This window comes from Stegastes partitus, unplaced genomic scaffold (assembly GCF_000690725.1).
Source record: "Stegastes partitus isolate 25-593 unplaced genomic scaffold, Stegastes_partitus-1.0.2 Scaffold1525, whole genome shotgun sequence".
Classification (NCBI taxonomy): Eukaryota; Metazoa; Chordata; class Actinopteri; family Pomacentridae; genus Stegastes; species Stegastes partitus.
This window is the reverse complement of record NW_007579256.1, coordinates 42555-65971: the sequence shown is the minus strand read 5'-3', so window position 1 is coordinate 65971 and position 23417 is coordinate 42555. Positions and strand designations below refer to the sequence as shown.

The 23417-nt window shown below is 42.3% G+C and overlaps 1 protein-coding gene across 2 annotated transcripts in view; it reads left to right on the top strand.

The window, feature by feature from the left end:
- The window catches only part of LOC103371090 (semaphorin-3F-like), a 62470-nt gene extending 41545 nt beyond the window's left edge, over window positions 1–20925 (top strand). The window contains exons 7-19 of one of the 2 annotated variants that reach the window (XM_008300311.1): window positions 1643–1736; window positions 4934–5053; window positions 5312–5451; window positions 6610–6724; window positions 12163–12232; window positions 12332–12476; window positions 12715–12937; window positions 14043–14131; window positions 14273–14314; window positions 15348–15505; window positions 15893–15960; window positions 16196–16329; window positions 18232–20925. In XM_008300311.1, the coding sequence (XP_008298533.1) occupies window positions 1643–1736; window positions 4934–5053; window positions 5312–5451; window positions 6610–6724; window positions 12163–12232; window positions 12332–12476; window positions 12715–12937; window positions 14043–14131; window positions 14273–14314; window positions 15348–15505; window positions 15893–15960; window positions 16196–16329; window positions 18232–18684 (1851 nt within the window). In that variant the 3' untranslated portion in view covers window positions 18685–20925. Of the gene's footprint in view, window positions 1–1642; window positions 1737–4933; window positions 5054–5311; window positions 5452–6609; window positions 6725–12162; window positions 12233–12331; window positions 12477–12714; window positions 12938–14042; window positions 14132–14272; window positions 14315–15347; window positions 15506–15877; window positions 15961–16195; window positions 16330–18231 lie in introns of both variants that reach the window. The other variant, XM_008300310.1, reaches the window with a different exon arrangement.
- Window positions 20926–23417: the final 2492 nt, after the last annotated feature.

Here is a 23417-nt window from a genome sequence, read left to right as displayed (position 1 = left end):
TTTTGATGCTTTGCATCCGCGCTAAATGCCATGTTTTGCATGAGAGCTGGGTTATCAAGTGGAAATGGCTTATCAGGCTGCTAAAAAAAATACTAGGCATACATTTAATTAAATGGGCTTTTTGCTGCTGTTCAATGCATGACATGTTCATTTCTATTTAGCTTATATTTAGCTGTACCCATAAACAACAGATACGCAAATCATTCATGTTGCTTATCTGACACAGTGCAGCATGTCCCACCCATCAGTCAAAACCCCACAAAGCCCTCACCATCTTTTTTTTTTTTTTTGGCATTTTCATGGCTTTATTAGATGGGAGCAGTGAAGAAAGACAGAACATATGGGAGAGAGCAGGAAAGTGACAGGAAAGGCCCGGCTGGTCAGGAATCTAACCAGGGACTCGTTGCTTGACGGGATTTGCGCCCATGTGGTATGTGCCATAACCACTTGGCTTTTGGGTCGCCCGCCCTCCACCTTCTGTAGGAATGTGGTACAGGCTCTCCCACAGAGGCGGCAGGACTAGTCAGCATCTGACCCACTCCCACAGCAGGCTCTGTTAGCCCAGAGCAAACACCAGCCATCTGTAGCCAACTAGCAATGCAGCAAAGGAAATAAAAGAGCCACATACTTGAACATGTCTTCACTGTTTGAGCTCTCCAAGCACTTTAAACCTCAGAGAGGTACTTTTGAAGGACGTTAGGGCTTTAGGTGAAGTGGGACACTTTGAAAATGTTTCAACTTTTTTTCTAGTCTGATTTTTTTTTTTTCTACATACAGTATGGTGCAACTTTCTCTGAAGGGTCATTTTTTATGGCAGGGTTGTAAAAACACATTCAGGGCACAGTTTCCCTCTGGTACACATAAATTTTTGTGACCTTTTTTTTTTTTTTTACACGTCACTGTCTGGCATGGCGTTGAGCGAGCTGCCAGCACCTTTTTATTTGCACAAGTGGTGATTTTAATCAAAGATGAGTAGGAAATTGCAAAGGGGTGCGTGTAGGCTACAATGAAGTGAGTTTGGCACATTGCCACCATCTCTCTCCTGCTTTAGCGCTGATGGACGGTGACAGAGATGTCTCCATCTCTGTCCTCGCTCGGAGTGAAAAATGGGGATTGGGCATGCTCCACTCTGTGAGGCGGGGCTACAGGACATGTCATCACATGCCACTGTTTCATTCTCCCTACGCTCATACGCAAATTCCTGCCAATCACCTTTCAGTGCTTGCGTGTTGCGATACCACGAGCAGTGAGCATCAGTCATCCAGCCTCCATCTCAGGCTTGTTTTCACTGTGCTGGATTACAGGTGTCAGCAGTCGACCTGCCCACCCAAAGGCACCAAGAAGCTGAGAGATATTTGGCATGCAGCTTATTATGCCGAAAGAAGCAGCCCACGACACATTGTTTTCCGCAGCAGAGTGGCATTGAGATGGATTAGAAATTCCTCGCTTTCCCTGCATGTATTTTTCTGTATGAACATACACTCATTATTCTAATACTTCATCCCCCCATCCGGCCCTATAGGTCCCACAGGAGTCAGAGGCAGCACATACGCTGCCTCATTTTCCCTACTCAAGGGAATCACAGTGACAAGATGAAGAGTGCTGAATTTATTGCCATCTCCATATGATTTTTCCATTTCAGGAAGAAATCTTCCATTTGGAGCCGGGTAAAGTGGAATCTGGGAAGGGAAAGTGCTCCTACGACCCGAAGCTCAACAGCGTGTCAGCTTTGATCAGTGAGTATCATCTGGGTTTGGTCACATAAGGGCACAGACACGGGTACGGTCCGGTCCAGCTCTACAGCTTTCTCATCCTGTATGGATTCCTCATCTTTTGTCTCCTCTTTCTTTATATGGCCTTCTCTCTCCTCACAATTTATATTTTTGTTAAAATTATTTATTGTCAGCCAGTGGTGCTTGAAGGTCAGGTCAAGTCCTTTCCATTCTGTGCCTGTTTCCCACAGCGAGCAGCTTAGCCTAATGATCCTAATCATTATATCCTAAGGAATTTTTCCTTGTTTGGGGGGAGATGGGCACAATAATACGAGCCTAATAATATGTGAATCCTCCACTGGGGATTTAGTGGCTTCAAATCCAAGTGCTTACGACATGTTGGAAAACTTTTGAGTGCTTTTATCACCATATGAACATGACAACGTGGTAAACATGGAGATTTAGCAGGACTTGATTGCACAGTGAGTGATAGTGGGGGATTCATGTATCAAAGCAAGTCACTGGACTAAAATATCACTTACATGACTATCTGACTTTGCTTTACTCAGCAGCCACTCATCAGGTTATGGTGAATTTGGAAGGTTCATTCTGGATATCTTATGTTGTTCATGAAGGCAGCGTCCTCTGTCCCTTTGCCCAAGGTCACTTAGTCGGGTCCAGACTACACAGTTGCCACCAGTGAAAGGCGATCTTCTCTCTGCGGGGCGAGACAGCGGGTGTAAATCACTGCCACTGCTTTCCCACATTAGCACAGTGCCAGCTGACCAGTATGGAACCAGTACTGTCATCCAAGATGGATTTACCTCCCACTTCCACCAGTTAGCATCATACAAGGGACACTGTTGTTAGTGTTGATAAGGATTAAGAACCCTGCACCACGACAATAGATTTACCACTGACCACTGACTGCTCAGCTCTCCACCACATTAGACGTCTTTTCATCCGTGAACATTTTAATGATATATCATCAATCTCCCTATAGCACTTCCGGGGACCATGACATTGAATATAATGGTGGTAGAACAATGTTTCTTGTTCCTGCTGTCACCATATTCCATCTCCTGAGAGCTCTGAGTGTCACACCTGCTCTCCAGTGGGGCCCATGCAGCAGCTGGAAGACCAACACCTTGCCTTCCTGTGGTTTAACAAGCTCGTTGTGTACATTTGTCAGCCTACACACATGGATGTGCTCATATTTTATGTCTTCATGAAGTGCGTGTGACCGCTTGTTCAGGAAGTTTGAGTTGCTGTTGTTGGTGTTTTATGTGCTCTGTGATTTCCTAATGATGTTTCTCGGAAAGACCAGTGTAATTTGGTATTAATGACGTGAAAATGAGGACAATGTTCGGAAACAGTAGACTGTACAGATTTAGACTTAGACTTTCTTTTATGTGAGGTTTTAAGAAGAATTAGAAAACAGTATAATGGGTAGAGTTTGTGCAGCTGGTAACATAGAGAAGAATTTATTTGGAGTCTTGATGCAAAGAAAAACTGACGTTGATCCAGTTAAACCCAAGTAAATATTGATTTATTGCTAGTCACTTAATTCTCTAAACTTGTTTAAATTTTCTGCTTCCTAACTACATCCAAAAAAAAATACATTTTTTCATGCGGCTTAAATAAAATCAAACTAATTGGACTACATTTGGTGAAATGCTACAAGTGAATTTGTAGACAGAAAATAAAACATTTTGAACTTTATTTCTATTTTTCTTTTTTTTTCTTTTTGTAGTAAATCACATAGTTGTCTCTGGACAACTTTTTCAAACATAACAACAGCAATATCATATCTTTGAGGGCTCCTTGCATGGGTCAAACATGGTCGCAACATCAAATATTAAAATTCAACTCCTCTACAAACACGATCCAATGCCCACTGTACGAATTGTGCAAAAGAATATGAATCTATTTCACATGATAGTATGTATTAAAATGACCTTTGTCAGCAGAAACTTAGTTGTCTATGTTGCGTTAAGCTCATAAGTTGCTTGGGAGGATGATCCTCTGTCAATCTGTTGGTCAAGAAAAGAGAAAATCATACAACATAAAATAGATATAAGGGGGGAAGGAAGGAGAAATTGAAAGAGGAGATAGACCTTCTCATATTCACAAATCACCCCACTCATAACTAGTTACATACATATATTTAAATACATTTTCGAGAATACACTATATAGAACTTGCTATATTAAAGTCATCATTGAGACCAGAGTAAGAAGCTGGTTTCAGTTGCATGTTTCTAATGGTCTTTTTAATCCTTTAATGTTCTTTTCAATAACCGCCAGGACCATGACTTTGACTATATTTGGGTTGCCACTGTCACGTAATGTAACACTATAACAGTCTGTAACGCTACAACATGCAATAGTCTGTTTTCATTACTGTCAACAAATCCAGTGAAAAGACACAAACCAAAAGCAAATTTATTATCATATATGCCTAAAAAGAACAAAACTCATCAATGGGCTACATTGTTTTACTGGGTGACATGTTTTTCATTATAATGAACATGAACACTGTCATTTGTCTCAATCCTGCGTGCATTCTTTTTTGTGAACACTCACTAGAGTACCAAATGTAGAAAAACTACAACGCCTAGCTGTTTTCGTTAATAAATTAGCCTCCTCTGAACATGAAACTATACATTTCTTACCCAGATCTTCTGTCATCGACTTGGTTCTGAATGTCAGATGCAGACAAACTGAATGCATTGTTGGTTCAGGATTTCATTGGATTTGTTGTCAGGGAGAGGAATAGAACTACAACAGTTTAATCCTTTTTTTGTGATCAAATCTTTATTTCTTTCATTCTATCCTTTAATAAAGCACGCTGTGCAGGTGCAACAGAGTGACATAAAAGAGTTATACAACAGTGCTATTGCATTGTAAAATGACAATAAGTGACTATTAGGAAATTATGAGACCAGTAATATATCGTGTTACCTTGTTTTCGAGCCATTCAAATGTCAATTAGTGGCATCTTAAGTTGCAATCTTGTTCTCACTGCTTGAACAAATGAAGACAAATATGCAGATAATGACTTTGTAATGCTGAGCTGCTATGTTGTGAAACGAAGAACCCTGAGATGGTTATAAATATACTTTTTGAAATAAAAGCCTGTGTTTTGTGCCAAGGGTGGTGCTGGAATAATGTCAGAGTCAAGGAATTTCACTAAACTCAACTGTTTTCTCTCTTTCTCAGATGGTGAACTGTATGCTGGGGTCTATGTTGACTTTATGGGAACAGACTCTGCCATTTTCCGTACTTTGGGGACAAAGACTGCCATGCGAACAGATCAGTACAACTCCAGATGGCTGAATGGTAACGGCCCTATTTAGCCTATAAATGATACTTAAGGCTTTCATCCAGCTTATACAGCTTTTATGCATGACTTCTTAATATTCAATCCAAACAGGGTCACAAATCTATCATAAAGCTGAAATGCAAAGAATCTGGGGGTTTGCATGTGTTTAGAATTAGTCAGAAGTGACAAACACCAGAAGGTTATGAAAAAATTCACCATGTTTTCCCAAATTCTTCCTCCACCTAAACATCTCACCAACTCTTCTCCCCCAACAGACCCCACTTTCATCCACGTACACCTCATCCCTGACAGCGCGGAGAGAAACGACGACAAGCTGTATTTCTTCTTCCGGGAGAAATCCTCCGAGATGGGCCAGAGTCCTGTGACCCAGTCCCGCATCGGACGCATCTGCCTGGTGTGTAAACAGCGAGGAGCGTGTTTGTTTATGGGTGTGGTCATAATGAAAAGAAAACCCGCAGCATCAATATGAAAAGGCTGCAGTCTCCCGAGGCGAGTCACCCACTGTGTTTGAATGCGTACGGGCTTCGGGACCAGTATTTGGCTAACGCTAACGTGCTGGAATCCACATGTGTCTTTAACCTTCCTGTCTACAATGCATCCCTCTGTCTGTGGGATTGCCCTCTGACCTCTGACCCCGTGACCTCCTGGCCTCTTCTCCCTGCTAGTTCTAAAACACTTAAAGCTTTTGGTGCAGCAAAAAGTAACTGTCTTCTTTTTTTTTTTTCCTTCTCAGTTAAACTAGACCTCTTGCACAAGCGCCTGCATGCCCTAGAAACACAAAGTGAGCTGAGCCAGAAAAACAAATAACAACAAATGTCTCCAGAAAGCTTTCGGGGCATCTTTTGTGAGCCGATCGTGTTTATACTTGGAGTGTGTGTGTGCGTTTCCCTTACAGGTTTGCGTGCATGTGTGAGCATAACAGCGGGGATATGAGAATGGGTATAAGTGAGAAAATGTGGCGTACGTGCGCTCATTGCCTCAGCTGTTCTCTGTCTTATTTATTTTTTAGGGGGTCAGCCGCTGACCCGGCACACAAACACTCATCCCCCTCTCAGTGGGCTCCGCCACGGCCTCCAGAGAGCCGGTCCTGTCATTCTTACTTCTTGCCACACATCTGGATACTCTTACTGCCATTCTTTGCAACCTGTAAACCACCAAGAATACACTTACTGTAATCACACTGGGAATTATGAAAACATGTTCACTCCCCAAACCGGGACAATGTGAAGTCTGTGACCACCCTTTTACAAGAGATAATAAACTAATACACACGATGAAGGGCTCTGAAGCACATACTGGTCTCAGCTCTTCCTTACTGGGATGGAATTCTGGCCTCGCTCCACCACAGATGGAAGAGGAGGAAACAGTGTTTACCAACCCCATCCCCACCACCACCCCCCCCCCTCTCTCTTGTAGCTTCCTGGCTTTGCAAACCAACATGTACTGTATAGTGTTTGTGTGGGTGGCTCCACCTGGGTTTGTTTTCAGGAGGGAGGATGCAATTGATGGAGAAACTGTGTTTTGTGTCCACACCCGCCCCTCTCCATAACAGAACGACGACGGAGGTCACTGCTGCCTGGTCAACAAGTGGAGCACCTTCCTGAAGGCCAGGCTCATCTGCTCGGTGCCCGGCGCCGACGGCATGGAGACGCACTTCGACGAGCTCCGTGAGTACAAAGGCCTTTTTACACCTGCAAACTGAGATCCTGCTGCGGTTCCTTCCACTGTTTTTCATTGACGTGCTAATGTGTAGGTTACTTGGCGGGGGTGGGGTGGCGCTGTATAGACTTCCGTGTCAATCAAATGTGTTGCCAGCACTGGGATGCCTTTTCTGTAGGTGGTGCATCACTGCTTTTCTTTTTGCCAAATAGCATCCTACACATTTAGTTATTTTTATTATTGATTATTCTGCAGATTATGTTCTCTATTTATAGAGAAAACAAATAGCATTTGGTCAATAAAACGTCAATAAAACACCTCAGGCACTTTCTACAAATTGACTGTTTTGTCTGAAAAAGCAAAAATATTTATTTTCTGTCATATATGACAAAGAAAACTGTCACATCAATCATCAAAGTAGTTATTGTCAATTTAGTCATTTATGTAAATTTGAGTTTTAGCTCCATTTAATGTTTTTTGAGAATGTTAAAGACAGTATAGGTAAAAGCATATATGTATATAACACATGTGTATATATTGAAACATTATTGTGTCAATCAGTGACAAAATATATGTTTTTCACATAAAAACACCAGTTTCCCAAAAAGATTAGTAATACATCCTCAGACCAGATCTCGTTTTCTTGACAGACACTCGTACTCTTTTTTTTTAATGTAGTTAATCATTTTGACAGCATGTATCGAATGACAAAGCAAATAAAAAATGACATGCCTGGATTTATTTTAGACATATTCATTTTCAGGTATCTGTCATGTATGATCACATCTGAAATATTAAGTAGAGAACAGTCCACTGCAGGGTTTGTTTCTACTGCAGCACCTGCCAAGATTGCAAACACACCGACACACATGCATACCAAAGCTCAGTCCTGGACACATATGGCAGCCCACTCCCATCATATGGCCCATTCACCATACTGTAATGCAAATAACATATATAGTCCCACCACTGTAGTTGTCATTTCCTTTCAAGATGTCTTAAACAAAAGTGTCTGGGTTTTTTTTTTTGTGTGTGTGTGTGTGTGTGTGGAAGGAGGCAGCCGATGGGGAGCAGATCAGATCACCAAGCAGGAATGTCTGTGACTGTGAGACTATTAGGCTCTCCAGGGGGAAGCTCTTTCTCTGTCTGTCTCCACTGGTTTAAAATAGAGCCAAAGAGTGATAGGAGACTGATGCACGAGGCTACTGTTGCTCTTGAACTAATCTCAAGAATGAAAAGTGCCATACCACTATAGTTTTTATTTTTTTCATCTTGCTGACACGTTCCTTGCTTTTATCTTCACCTGCCCTGAAGTTCTAAAAGCACTACTTTACTCCTACAACTAAAACCACTTCACACAAATGACAATGAAGCGGTTCTGAGTGGAAATGGACCGGCTTTGCCTTTACAAACGAGGGTTCTGTCTGTACCGGTTAGGTCAGTGTTGACACAGACACGGCGTGCTGAGCGGTTCTGTTTGAACGCCGGAGAGTCAGTGTTTGGCATTGATGATGAATTTTAGGACATCGCATGAATAAGGCTGTAAATGTGTAGTGGAACAAGCTGGTGAATGAACAAGGGCAGACATGCCAGGATAGACATGCCCAGAGAGGGGGGAAAGACTACACATGCAGCCATCCCTGCCAAGGACTCCTAGAGGGGACAGTAAATTGGATATGATTGGGTTTCATGCTAATGGCCTCGCATTTACTGTCTAGTTTGGATGTTTATAAAGCTCTCTTGCTGGAGAGTTTGCCTATACGGAGGAAAGTGGAGATTTTAGGATTTCACGAGGGCGAATGGGTCTTAAACAACTCACTGGATGTAGGTGATTTGGGAAATACACTAATTAGATCTCTTGCTGAGAGTTGGATGAGAAAGTTGATACCGCTCCCGTGTCTGTCCATCAAATATGAAGCTGCAGCCAGCAGCTTAAATACTGATAGGAAGGAGGAAACAGCTAGCTTGGTAGCTGTCCAAAGCTAACAAAAGATCAACTAAAGCTCACTGTCAAAATTTTTAACAAATACAAAAAACAAAGACAGTGGTTTTGCCTGGTAATTATCAAGTTAAGTGTTCATTTGTTATGGACGTTAAGGGTGCTGGGAGGCGTTTTCCAACCTTTGTGCAGCTCTACATCAGCCATTTTCATGTTTATGCTAAGCTAAGCTAAGTAGCTGCTAGCTGACGGCTTGATATTTATTATACAGTTTCTGGGGTGGTATTGGTATTCTCGTGTAAATCAAGAAAACTAGTAACCATATTTCCCAAAATGTCAAATAACTTCTTTAGGAGTTGAAATAATAAGAAGGCACTTTACATAGATTACACTCATAGACTGTACATTAAAGATGCCACCGAGCCGTCACCTGCCAAACATACAGTCACATATGGACATAACAAGCAAATGGTGGATCTGAATATGAACACAAGGACACTACTGATGCCAATACGGTAGCTCTGTCTTAAAACATACCCTGCTTTAATGTTAATTTCCCCTAAATGGTGTGCTGTGTTGAAATGGACCTGAAACCAGTGATTAAGATCATAAACGCATTAGGTTTATGATCTTGGCTTCACTTTTCAGACCTGGAGGCTTCGTCCATCTTTTATGTAGAGTCTGTGATTACAGTTGAAGACTAAGCAGTCACTTAGCAAACCGTAAAGCTACTCAGCTGCTCAGTTCGCTTTATATTTACCATAAAGATTTTAGAGGCTTCTGCCGGCTGAAGCCTCTTATTTACTGCACGCTTTATAGGATGGTATCAGTCTTCTCGTCTATTTCTTGGCAAGATATCCAATAAGCAGATCTTTATAAAAAATGTGCATACACGCATTAATGCATTGTCGTGTATTAAGGAAGTCTTGTAGTTATGCTTTACACTGCACAGGTGAAGACTGTTTCAAGCCCAGACACGTTTTCAGAGCCATACCTCACTGAAGGGAGGCTTGAACTTTCACTCCATTCTGTAAAAGTGATTAAAATGACTATATAAGTCATTCCTGAAAAGTTTTATTTTAATATCCACACCAGCTGTTGTCTTTCGTGGTAGTCTTGTGCAGAAAAAAAAACATTTTGACAAAGCACGCCTGAGACCTGGAGAGTTTTTACAGTTGGAATATGCAACATTATTGGCTCTACCTGACAACTTGTACCTAAATGACCCAAAGTGATTTAAAACTGTTCAAATACTTTCAAGTCGTAAGAAGCTCCTACATTTTATATGATAGATGCTTTAAAACACGGATCAATAGCCAGGGAGGGGGGGATTGAAAAGGCGGAGAGCAAGAGAAAAGTCAAACAGAGAAACACACTAATCCAAAACTCAAAGGTTGATCAAGCAGAAAATGAAATCTTTTTGGAGGAAATGGGATGTATGGCGGCCGAGATTTTATTGCCATACAAACATAGGAAAAACGGTTGTGGAATCTGGATTCTTTCCTAGTTGTTATTAACACGCAATATCCCCTGGAGCGAAGTCATCACTGCCGTGTCAGGATAGTTTTTATTGCACATCACGTAGCGGTTTTTTGTCCTGAAGCCTAGATCTGTTTTTACTGACTGTAGTCTCTATAAGAGCTACGATAGCTGTAGCATTGGCAATAGAGGTATCTCGTCTCCTTGTGCACGCACTTGTGTTTTCTTGCGTGCAAATCAGTCGTTCCTGCAGCACAACAGCTGTATGTCATGACAAGGATCGTGTGTTGTGTGACACCCATTACAACCTATCGTGCCGCTGCCATGCTAACCCATGACCGTTCCACCGCTCTGGCTTTGGCAGCTGTGGAAAATGGCTTGGCGGGTGCGTGCGTGTGTGTGTGTGGATGGGTGTGAATCTGGTAGCCATTCAAGAAGAAGGACGATCTTTTGAGCTGTATCATTTTCTCCAGGAATAAGCTCACGGCTGCAGTCAGTCCCCAGAGATAGAGTTGACTGTACAGCCTCACTAATGTGGACAGAACCCAGCAGTGTAGATTCAAAGACAACGCTCACCCCATCCATGTATCATTCTATCTACGCAGCCGCCTGACAGCTAATTTCTCATGCCGGTCTATATGGAACTGTGAGCGCATAAATCTTGGTATACTTACTCTTTTCCAGTGTTTGATCAGTTCGCCCTCTGTTTCCACACTTTCCCGGCTCTGATAGTCGTATTTTTAGCTTTTCTCCGTCCGTCTTTTACTTTTTCACCAAATGCATTTTTACTGCTGGTCAGTTCCCTGTGCAGCCATGTTATGAACACATTCTCTGTTGCATGCTGAAGGCCCTTGTCCTCTTGTAGGCAGTGAACATGCCTCTTGGGACCAGTATTTAGGTCAGGTAGTACTGAGCAGCACAAAGACTTATCGCCCATCATGTGTTTAGCCCCTCTTTATTTGTTGCTGCGGACTTTTACTGGCTATCAACAAAAGGATAATCGAAATCAGCCAGCGTCCGATGTCCGAGCCCTGTAGGACAGCTAATGTTTCTGATTTAAAGACCTCCAGAATTGGCATAAAAGCTTATGATGCAGCTCTCCTTTGGGAGGGAAGAGATATTTCCTTTCCCTCGAAGTGGACGACATGAACTATGGATGCAGGAAGAGGAGAATCCCTGCACATTGCGGGATCTCAGGTGGTTTAGAAAACATGTTTCTCCGGTCTAGACTGCAGAGAATCAGGCTGTTTGCTTTCATAGCTCAAGTTTAGCTTAGAAATCTGTGTTTGGTGCTTGGATTGCTTCATTTAGGATGGTTAGATAACGGGTTATTACATCAGTGGTTCTTCAGACTGCTCCTCTTCAAAAGCTGAACGATTTATGCTCTGCGCAACATGCAAAGTGATTTATTATTAACTATTTCAAGGGGGGCAAGTAATAAAAAAAGGAGCCAACTTGATTTTTTTGGAGAACTTGTTTGTCTTCATTCCTGACTATAATACGATAAAGTGATCACAGAACTGCCACTATGGCCTGAAACAAGTAGTATGTACACTGACATGTTATTACAGTTGTATGTATGTCATGAGGGGATTTTCTTATAGTTGACTAAACTATTGAGTGTCTGTTGTATAAGGAGTAGTGATTTAGTGAATAAGGGAGTCATTTAGACACGACTTTTACAATCTATTGTGGCCAAATTCACACAAACACCTATTAGTCGCACAAAAATTCCCACGTGAACCCTGCCCTTTATGTTGGTGCTATTATGGATATTTCTCCAACACAACACAAACTCTCACTGTGCTCAATCCAGTAGTGGGTGCCATGTGCTTTCAACAAAGATGAAAGTTTATCTTTTTGTGCATCGCTTCTCCCAGGGAGGTGCAGCTTCTCTGGCCAAAAGTGGCCGGATTGAGTGAAACCTGTGTAAATATTAGTGAAGAAGAGTGCTTGTGCGGCGGAGCGTGATGTTTCTTTCACCCATTCTCTTTACACTGACTCGACTTCTCTCTATTTCTCTCGCAGGAGATGTTTACATACAGCCAACACAGGATATAAAAAATCCGGTGATATATGGAGTCTTCTCTGTCTCTGGGTTAGTGCACTTTAACAGATACTGCATCTGCTCCGTCTCGGTTACTTTGTGAGATAAATTTACCTTTTATTCTTTTCTTCTTTCGCTTTTACTCCACAGCTCCGTGTTTAAAGGCTCTGCGGTTTGTGTGTACTCCATGGCCGACATCCGCATGGTCTTCAATGGACCTTTCGCCCACAAGGAGGGTCCCAATTACCAGTGGGTGGCCTACACAGGGAAGATCCCCTACCCTCGCCCCGGCACGGTGAGCCTCACCCCATGCTGAACCCCACACACGAATCCCACAGCAAGCTGGCATAACAGCGACTTCTCTCTGACTTAGACCTCAAATAGAAACCACCTGAACAAGATGCAGGCATCAGCACAGCTTCGAATATTACAGCAAGACAGGCTTTTTTTTTTTTTTTTTTAATGTGATTATGTTCATTTTGTTTGGTTTGCTTTTGGTACCAGTACTCAGACTGTTCATGTTTCTCTCCCAGTGCCCTGGAGGTACATTCACTCCCAACATGAAATCCACTAAGGACTATCCAGATGAAGTGATTAACTTTATGAGGAATCACCCTGCCATGCACAATGCCGTGTATCCGGTACACAAGCGCCCCCTGGTGGTTCGGACCAACGTGGACTACGAGTTCACCACAATCACAGTGGACCAGGTGACAGCTGCAGATGGCAACTATGAAGTGCTCTTCTTGGGAACTGGTGAGTGTCTTGTAAACTTTTTTTGATTGAAATGATGCTCAAAACCAAATCTGTTTTTTGTTTTTTTGTCTGCTTGTGAAATCACAGCACTGTAAGGGGTTATTTTTAGCTGACTAACTCGTGCACATGAAGTCAGTCTGAACCCTTTGATCAGAGTCAGAATGGCGAATGACAGTGTCAGTGGGAAGTTGAAAAATGAAGAACAGAATTCCCCCCCTGGAAATAAATCCCATGTAAGTGGAGGGCTTGTCTCCACTGCAATCATTTATCATTAAGAGAAAAGCATTCTTGCCTTTTGTGCTGGAGTGGAAATTTAACCAATCAAAGGGTTGGTACCTCTCTCTGTTCACATGAAGTAAACAACAGGAGATTTGTACCTGGAGGGCAGGGGTGGATCAGCAGCAGGGGGGGGGAGAAGAGGAACACAAGAGGAGGAAGGAGGGGTATAGTTAGCATATCCATCACCTTAATCTTGCCCACTGGTGTAAGAGAGATTATCTGTTTGTCTGCACGTCTGGAACCTTTAATAAAGCCCCTGCGTGACAGCAGCCGCCGCCGCACAGTATGCCGCCCTCACATGTTGCATATGACGCCTCTTAAACTGGCTTCTTTGTTCATCTGTGCATTACGAGGAGGAGACTAATGGGCTTGTGTGCGATGGCAGCCACTGTGGAGGAATGTGTGTCCTTTCAGCCGCTGTCAGAGGCAGCCATTCAAGCCCTGCACCGGGGGCTCAGTGTACGAGTCATAATAAATCTCAGGTATCCCGCTCTCGGGAACTTTTGCAGAAATCACACGTAGCGGGGAAACACCAAAGAATGTCGTACGGCATCCAAATGAATAGGTCGAAGCAAGAGTGACAGAAAGGGTTTGTCACGGTGGCGGCAGTTAGCGCACCGAGTGGAACGGAGCCTCGCGTCATTGAGTAAAGGTTAACCTGAAGAGAGCCGTGTGATGAAGAGTACAGTGCAGCCCGTTGATGTGAGGATTATCCCTTGTTGGAGGCTGCTGAGAGAATAAAATGAGAATCCAAGGGGCTGTTGACAGGCGGAGGGGTTTGCGGTTGCAGGTGTGTAGCTGATAGGTGTGTTGTTGTGATCCGCAGACAAGGGGACAGTTCAGAAAGTCATCGTGCTGCCCAGAGATGACCTGCAGACCGAGGAGCTGGTCCTGGAGGAGGTGGAGGTTTTCAAGGTCAGCTTTGATTATTCTTTCTGCCGCTCACCCCCCTCCCCCTCTGTAATACATTTCTCCTTCTTTTTCTGCTTTGCAAGCGTTTCATCAACTATAAAGATAACACACTGTGCTCACAATTATTATTTTTTCCCCATCAAGGTCCCTACTCCCATAACAACAATGAAGATCTCATCCAAAAGGGTAAGCGTGTCTGGGCAACAGATTTTCTTAACCTTGACTCACATACAGAGAAAAGAACCCTCCCTGCAAAGAAATTAATGATATAATCTGGAAAGGTCACAAGCTACAGCTGTATATCCCCGTAGCTTCCTTTCTCATAATTCATAGAAAAGCCATAAGTCTGGGGAGACAATGAAGAAAGAAATATGGGAAAAGCATTAAAAAAAAAAGTTCAGTGTTTTCTTTCAAAGTGATTAAAATACTTGGCCCTCCTCTGCATGTCATGACATCACTCCGCAGACAGAGAGTTAGGATTACACACAACCTGCCACATTGATGAATTTTAAACAGCTGATCATAAAGTCGTGATGGCAACCTGATAGAGATGAGCTCAGAGTTGTCCCACATGATTCAGAGCCGGCTGCTGTTTCAGTGCAGGACTAGATTTTTGTATTTGTCTTCATTACATGTATCTGGGTTTGTGAAGTCTCTGTGCATGGAGGCGAATAATGGCCATAAAAATTGACTTTTGCAAGCTACTGGTCACCTAAATGTGACATTTAATCACTACTGAATACTTTGTGATGAATATAAACCACTCAACAACTAAAACCTTATATCTACATTTCTGTGAATAGAATTCCCCTATGACTGTTTTTGTAGTCAGTTTTACAATTTTCAGTTAGCCATTTTGAAAACTTTATTTGCTCTATATAGTTTTGGGAGGGTTTCACAAATTCAAATAGACAATTCTAATACTTTGGCTCAGTTGCTCGTGCTCATGTCTGAGTCTATAGGGTCTGATTTAGTTAAGTTTTAGATCTGAACAATGAAATTGAGCAATTTCAGTGTGATTATTGAACATCGGACAGTGTAGTTTTCTATTTGAGCATTAAATCTTTCTCATTTTTAAAACTGAGCAACTTGAAATTGACCACTGTTTGCCCCCATTTAATAATTAAAAAAAAAAACTCTCTTTCTCTTATTTCGATTTCTGCGTCAGTGTCCAATCGTGTGTTTTAACACCACTTTCCATCCTCTTTTCTCTCAACAGCAACAGCTGTACGTGTCATCTGTGGTCGGGCTGACCCAGTTGGCTCTTCACCGGTGCGACGTGTACGGTGAGGCCTGCGCCGACTGCTGTCTGGCCAGAGATCCTTACTGCGCCTGGGATGGCAAGTCCTGCTCCCGTTACTCGGCCTCGCAGAAGAGGTAAGCACCAGCAGCAGCAGTGTTAGCATGAGCTGACTTCAGAACTAACTGACTGACCTCATTGGTGTGTTGAGTGATGCTCAGATCAGACTGCCTGGATGGCTGAATGGCTGTTTTAGTGGCATTCTTTATCAGTTGGATCCATCGCAGTCGTTGGGTAAACTGTGGTTTACGACACTAATGAATTCAATATTTATAACAAGTAAATAATGTAAAAACCCATAATGTAATGAGATAGCAGCATAAAAAGACAGTGGTTTGTGGTTAAATCCATTTATGTTGAGTGCAGTAATGGCTTTATGTATTGTTGAATGGCTTTGAATGGCTTGCGGTTGCTTTATGATCTTTTTCTCTCCTTATTCGGCAACACTGGTCTGACCCCTTTAGACGTAGCCGGCGGCAGGACGTTAAGTACGGGAACCCCATCCGCCAGTGCAGAGGCTTCAACTCTAACGGTAAGATTGATAAACTGGGAAAGTTGGCGTGTTTCATTGTTGCTGCTACAAACAGTTCAGGATGCTCTTTTTTTTTACAAGCTGTAAAGACTGCATTCTGGCAGCTTTGCAGTAATCCATGAAAAGCCAAAAGGACTCTGATTTGCCACAACTGAGATTTTGGTTCTCTGGAGCTCAGGGTATCTAGTGTTTTGGTTGCCATGGAAATCACTCTCTCTCTCTCTCTGCCCTGCAGCCAATAAGAACACTCTGGAGATGGTGCAGTATGGGGTGGAGGGAAGCAGCACCTTTTTGGAGTGTCAGGCCCGATCTCCACATGCCGTCATCAAATGGCATCTGCAAAGAGATAACAGCGACCGCAGGAAAGAGGTGAGCTACCCAACAGTGTTTTCCTCAAAGTTTCTGGGTACGTAAGCACATTAATTGGTGGAGAATTTTGCTTAAATGCGTAATTATCTAAAATAAAAAGTAAACTTCCTGAAGTATAAACTTTATTTTTTGGGTTTCCCTGTCATGGATTAGATAGATGAGCGTTTCAACAGATGAAGGATTTCTCTTGGACGTGTCCTCCGTAGTATTTCATTTAATTTTGTTACTTTGTTGTCATGGCGACTGAGATTTTTTTATTTTTTTTGTGCAGTATGACACATTTGAAAAATAGCTCCAGTGTAATTTCTTCTTGATTATCTGTTAACATGATTAAGTGATTCAGGCTCTGATTGAATGAGGCCTGATTTCTCACACAGACCTCCGACTGTCCTCGGGCCCACGGGAAGGACACATAAAGGAGAGCTGTGAAAAAGTCCTCCGCTATGATATATAACCCTGAGGCACTAGTTAAACTTTTATTGTGAAGCTATGCAATGTTGCTGCCTCTCTTTTATTGACTATTCTGTTGGATGGTCTCCGTTCCCATGGGCAGAGCCGACTTTGCTGCTGCCTGGCGCTTCTGATTCTGAAAAAAAAAAAAATAGAGCTGTCAACACCTAATCAGATTTCTGAGTGTAGATAGACAGGAAGTGATGAACTAATAGAATTACATCAGTTCTGGTTGATTACATATTGGATTCAATGTTCACTTAGCGAAGCTCCTTTGCAATAATTTTTCTTCTCGTTTTTGGTGGAGCTGTTCTGTTGTGAATGATGAAGGTTGACTGATCTTCCACATCTGTTTGGATTCATTTAGATTTTTACCCCATGATCAGGTTTGACAGTAAAGAGCAAACCGAGAATCTGCCTTAATACCCACTCACTCGCCTGTTATGTGTTAAGTGTTTTCTGAGGAAAGCATGTGAAAGCTACTCAGGAACACTTGATTAATAAGGACATCCTGTCACTAATGAAAATGCTAATACTGCACATGGCACATTTACGCACAGCAGGACCAAACTTTCACATTTACGCTGTGGTGCTGAGAGATTAATAAAGCAATTAAATCAAGAAAATATGGAGTTAAATTTAGAAGAAGTTGTAGGTCTACTGAATGTAAAAGACGTGTGACATCGTTCTGCTCAATGGCTACCACCAGCGGTTTATTTCTTGTCTACAGAAAAAAATAGAGCATAAGCGTATATTTTTATTTATATTTAATAGCTCCCACACGCCATAAACTTTCTGCTGATAGTTGTTGAAACTAAAACCACTAGTTGCACCACCACCAACTGCCGGGCTGGTGTGGGACATTGGACCAAGGTGAATTGTGGGACTAACACTTTGAAGTGCTGTTAGGAAAAGTGTGCACCAAGTAGGTGTTAAGTGTAATGTGTGTTGGGATTTTTTTTCCAATTTGGGACGTACTTGCCGACTACCTGCCCTCACATGAACATGCACTTAAGTCCTCGAGACTGCAGGTGTGGGTACTGGGACCCTGACAAGTTCCGATCCCTCTCAAAAGTGCAAAATGTGCCAAAAGAGCTTTTCGGATATTTGTTTAATAGCTTGTCATTTTTCACAACAGACACTTCAGAGCAGTTTTATCTGGGACTCATGCTCTTATACACAACCTCCTAAAAAGACTTGCAACATCTTCTGGCTATTCATTCCTACCTGGGTGGCATTAATCTTGACTTTAGTTAGATGTAGTTTACATACAAATTACCCTGAAGATGACTAAAATACTGCTAATTATGCCCATATGTATACTCCTTTCTATGAGGAAAACAATTCAACTAAACCCTAGAATAGATATTCAAACATAAGATAGACAGATATGAATACAGGTTGTCCTCCTGCGGGTTGCTCATGAGCTGTTTCTGTTTTCACATTCTGCAGATGCGTTCTGATGGTCGGGTTTTGAAGACAGAACAAGGTCTGCTCCTTCGGTCTCTGCAGCCCTCCGACTCGGGCATGTATCAGTGCTCGGCCACGGAGAAGAACTTCAAACACACGCTGGTGAAGCTGCAGCTGGTGGTGCTGTCGAGTCGAGCCGTTAACAACGCGCTGGTGGAGGGCGGCGGAGGCTTGGTGCCGTCCTCTCTCCACTCCAGCAGCACCCAGTGGACCCCCAGCGCAGGCCAGTACAAGGACCTGCTCACCATCCTTAGCCAGCCAGAGATGAGCCTGATCAATCAGTACTGCCAGGACTACTGGCAGTTCGGAGACCCGCTGCTGGGCACCCTCAAGGCCAAAGACCTGAAGGAGCTCAAGGAGCAGAAGAAGCCCCGCAACCGCCGGCATCACGGGGACGGCAAGGAGGAAGAGGAGCAGGAGGAAGTAGAGACATGAGGAGCCCGACTTTGTGTCTGAAACTACCCTCAACACAACCCAACCACCGACCCTTCCCCCCCAAACCCCTGTCAAAACTGGGAGAGACTCAACGAGAGTAGCAACGTGAGAAAAAAAAAAATCCACAAACCGGAAAAAAGCGAACTGAGAAAAAAAGAGGCTTACAAACAAAAAAACCCCACATACATCCACTCAACCAGTAAGATATATGATACACAGTATTTATTGTAGGTTGTATATAGTATCATTCTGTGGATTTCTTTGTACTTATAGAAAAAAAAAAAAACATGCTCTTTGTGTATAGGTACCTTTGGGGCAAATATTGTTATTATTGATGTTGTTAATTTTATTGTTGCTGTTACTGTCATTACAAAACACATCTGTCAGCATCGTATGACTTTGGCAACTGTTTGGAATGTGTTATCAGGCGTGTAAGCTGTTAGGAGCGAGCCGCGAGAAGCTCTGTGTGACGGGTGAAATGAGTTGTTGATAAGAGGTGACGGGGATCTCTGTTGTTTCTTGCTTGCTTTGACTCGACGCCCAGGACTCTTTTATTTCTGGACACTCACAGGGGGGACGCCTGTGATGCAACCTCCTGGTGGCTGCATGCAGACAGAGACTTCATATTGCGAGGGGGACCATTGACTACATGGCCCCGGTTATTTTGGAGAAACAGTCCTTTCTCCATGGGAACCCAGCCTTACAGAAGATTGCTCAAATATTCTCACTGTTGTAATTGGGCCTTTTTAACAGAAAACTGGTGCTCGCCCTTTGTTTGTTTTTGTCGTTTTTTTTTATATTTCTTTCTGAACTGATTGTAAAATCCAGCAGCACCACCAGCCCTGAGATTTACTTGTGTTTAACAGAAGAGTGACTAAATTTCCAGCTGTACCCGATTGTGAGTAACCTGCAGCTTCTTCTGGCCACGAAGTTAAAAAGTGAGACATAAACGAACGAAGCAGTTGCTCTAAAAAATCTATTAGGAAATATAAAGGTGGGTTCTTTTCAAATGCAAACATCCTTTGAACTGAGATTGAGGTGCAATAAGGGTCGAGGTTTTGCACAAAGGGCATTATTCTTTTTTACTTTCAAGGGACATTGGCTGGGGCCAAATGTGACAAGCACACTCGGGCAGGTAATCTGTGAAGTTTACGATGAGAGAGGTGCCCGGATCAGGCAGCAGTTGTTAGCAGTTAGCAGTTCCTGAGCACATCTTTTGTTATTCCCTCTTTGACATTCATGTGTGGAAAAAATACAAAAAAATAAACTGCCCGTATACACAACAGAGCATTGTAACAATGTTGTGACACTAACCAAAATATTGAATATTGGGAAGCTGGCTTTCATTGTGTGCATGAACCTGTATTTGTACTGTAATTCTGATAAAGATAGTGCGTGGTTGTTTTTTTCTGTTTTTCATCTCTGTGGGTGTACAGTACGGTCGGAGGGACGGCTAAATGAGGAAAACAAATGCTTTAAAGAATAACCCCCCGTGTAAAGCATGACACATCATTGACAAAAATAGATTTTAACTTTAAAGTGAAATTACCTCTGTTTTTGGAAAACCAGTGTCATTTTAATTGCATAGACAACGAGAGGATTGTTATTAAAAATTCTACATCAGGTCTCCACAATTCATGGAGGTTTCCGTGTGTGAATTGTAACAAGGTGAAAATTTATTTTCATATGATTTTGCCATTGAGGAGCTTTTCCCTACAGCTTGCCCAGCTTGTATTCAGGCTGTATGAAAGTCAGCGTGGACCCTCCCTGGGAAGCTGCATCCATAATTCATACAGGGGTGTGTGCGCGTATCCACTCCTTCAATTTGAAGCTTTGTCTCCGTTCAAAGAATCCGTCGACGCTCTTGATAGTCTCGTCTAAATGAGACAGCGAAAAATGATAAAAGCAAAGAAAGGTTGTACAATTTGTTGGTATTTTTAAAAACGTGTCTTTAGTTTTTGAGTGTTTTGTTTGTTTTGTACTTTTTTTTTTTTTGCATCATCAGACTTTATGAAAAAAGAAAAAAACAAAATGCACAGAGGTGATGTTATTGTAATGACTTGTGTAAATTACTCTATCTTCCCTTTCCATTGTTGTTGCTGACTAATAAATTAAAGCTCTATATTTTATAAGAATGGAATGCTCCCCCCCTTCATTGTGATTCGCTTGATGCTGGATGTTTTCCATGTTCTGCCCAGAACCCTCTGGATCCTTGGAATAAAGTTGTACCTGTTAAAGAGATATGTATGCACATTTGTATAAAATATACACACTGTATGTGAGTTTGCAGTGAAACCACTGGAGGGTAAAACGCCTCCAAAGAAAGGACGCAGGAGGAGATCTGCTCTTTGTTAATATCGGAGTGCCTTTACCTCTGGGCCTAATCGGTATGGATTATGCACGTTCCTAATCCCCTTCAGTTAATATGGTCAGGCTTGATCAGTGCTTAAAGGTTCATTACCTCACATTTTTTTAGTGCTCCGCAGTGATAGATAATCAACAACCCTGCAGGCGCCTCAGAGGCTCGTTAATCAAGCTAATTTCTCAACAAAGGGAGGCATTCTGCTTTGAAAACACTAAACATATTATCTCATGTTGTCCTTTGCTATAGTACAACAAAATCGTGTTTATTTCTTGTCTTCATGGGACAATAGGATGAGTCAAAATCAGTGGGAGTCAATTGCTTCAGGATCTTAGTGATATATACATGCGCAATGTGCACGCGGTGTTCTTTTTTGACTGTCGGCTTTAAATGTAGCCGATTGTGCTCTAACTGGTGACAAATTCCTGACCACTAAATGAATCCTCACCCTGATCACATGTGAGTAAAGGACAGTGATCAGATCATGTGACCAGAACACAGACACTCCTTTGGCCAGTGACTATAAAAGTCCACCTTAAAATACAGCTTTGTTCAAATGACACGATGCCACAGATGACAAGATGAGAACATGATGGATGCCAGCATATTAGTTGGGGTCAATTGAATGTCCATCATTTGTCATCTGAACAATCATTTGCATACATATACAGTTTTTGTAACTGTCTTGCTCTGACACCATATGCAGTAAGTTAATCTTAATGTGGACGTTACATTCAAACTTCCACTTGTCTGTTAAAGGATTTGACCCGACATCATGTGAAATAGTGTCAATGCAAGTCTTTAATTGCCAGTAATGGTCAGATATTATTCGCTGTTTCCTTCAGTGTCTGAGACTGGTGTCACTTAGAACATGACACCTCTCTCGGAGTCATTTTCTTCCTGAATTAAAGAATTAAGAAGTGCCACTGTTACTCTATGTTCATCTATTGCACACATGACTTCACGAAACTCCACCGTCTCCAGACCCCTTGATCAGCAGTATTATTTCTGTCTCGTAATGACTCAGACTTCAAGGGTGATTTAAGTTTACGACGGCAAACTCTGTCTCGCAGCACCTGAGGGGAACAACAGGCTGTTGTCAGGTCAGCGTGGTGTCAGTCAAGATCATCAGAGTCTCCTGCACCTCATAAAGGCCCTGATGGCAGGTTTGACCCCTGATCAGCCCAAGAGTGACTCACATTCTCCCACAACAATGTAGGTCAGAAGGAAAGAGAGGAGAAGAGAATAGAAATAAAACACAGAGGAGGCGCAGAGGAGAGAAGTTCATGTAACAACAATGTCAGGAGATAGCGTCATTACAGCAGCATGGGGTCATGAATATGAAAATAAGGGGTTGGCAGATAATTACTGGGTTAAAAACATTTAAAATTATTACGCCTCAACACATTTAAATGAAGCGGAACAGTTCAGTTAAACACAGACACACACCTCACTCAGGATTTGCTTCAGTCCATCCTCAGTGCTTCTCCAGCTTGTTCCTACTGAAGATATGGGCCATAAAGATGCACCTATATTTGAAAAAGTCAGTAAATAATTTCCAATATCACCTGGAAACTGTTGTTTTTCAGCAAGTTAGTAAGCATTCTGCTCTAGTGAGTATTTACTGGATGATGAACTGCATGTACAGATCAAACGGAGGCACGTTCTGCCCATTATGAGACAAAACACATCCCACAATAGAACAACTGTCACCTGACCTCTGATCCGCGTTTTTTTCTCCATGTATAATTTATGCACGTAAAAACAAGGATGCAACATGTTTTTGCATCATTGCGTCTTCGAGTTTGCTCATTATGATTTAACTTCCATGAATTATGAACCGCTTGAGCTCAAGAGATTTTCCTTTTTTACTTATTTACATCTCAGTTTGTTGTGGTGTTCAATATCAGGAAAACATACATGCTTAAAGGAGTGGAGCATAAATGTTAGCTCGCAGTCATTTTGAGGAATTATCACAGGATTGGTGGCCTGTATCAGCAAACCCAGTTGGTACCACCATGTTTGTGCTGAGGTTCCCAGGATGTCTTTTGGCTCCTTAAAAGAAGAGTCACATCTTGTATTTTCTTATTTTAAACAAATCCCATGAAAAGACCAAAACCGACAACATATATATCTGCTTACAAGCATTTTTTATGTATCCAGATGCAGATCCAGATGCTCAAATGCAGTCTGGAGCATTTTGTAAACAGAACTTTATCTGCTCAGTTCGGCCACAATGACGCATCCTGCAATGATGAGAACATGTCTGCAGACACCTTGTCATCCCAGCATGTATTTGTTTCGGGACATAAGAGACGATATATCTGATGGTTTGGAAAGTCCTCACAGAGCATTCAGCGCATTAGATGAC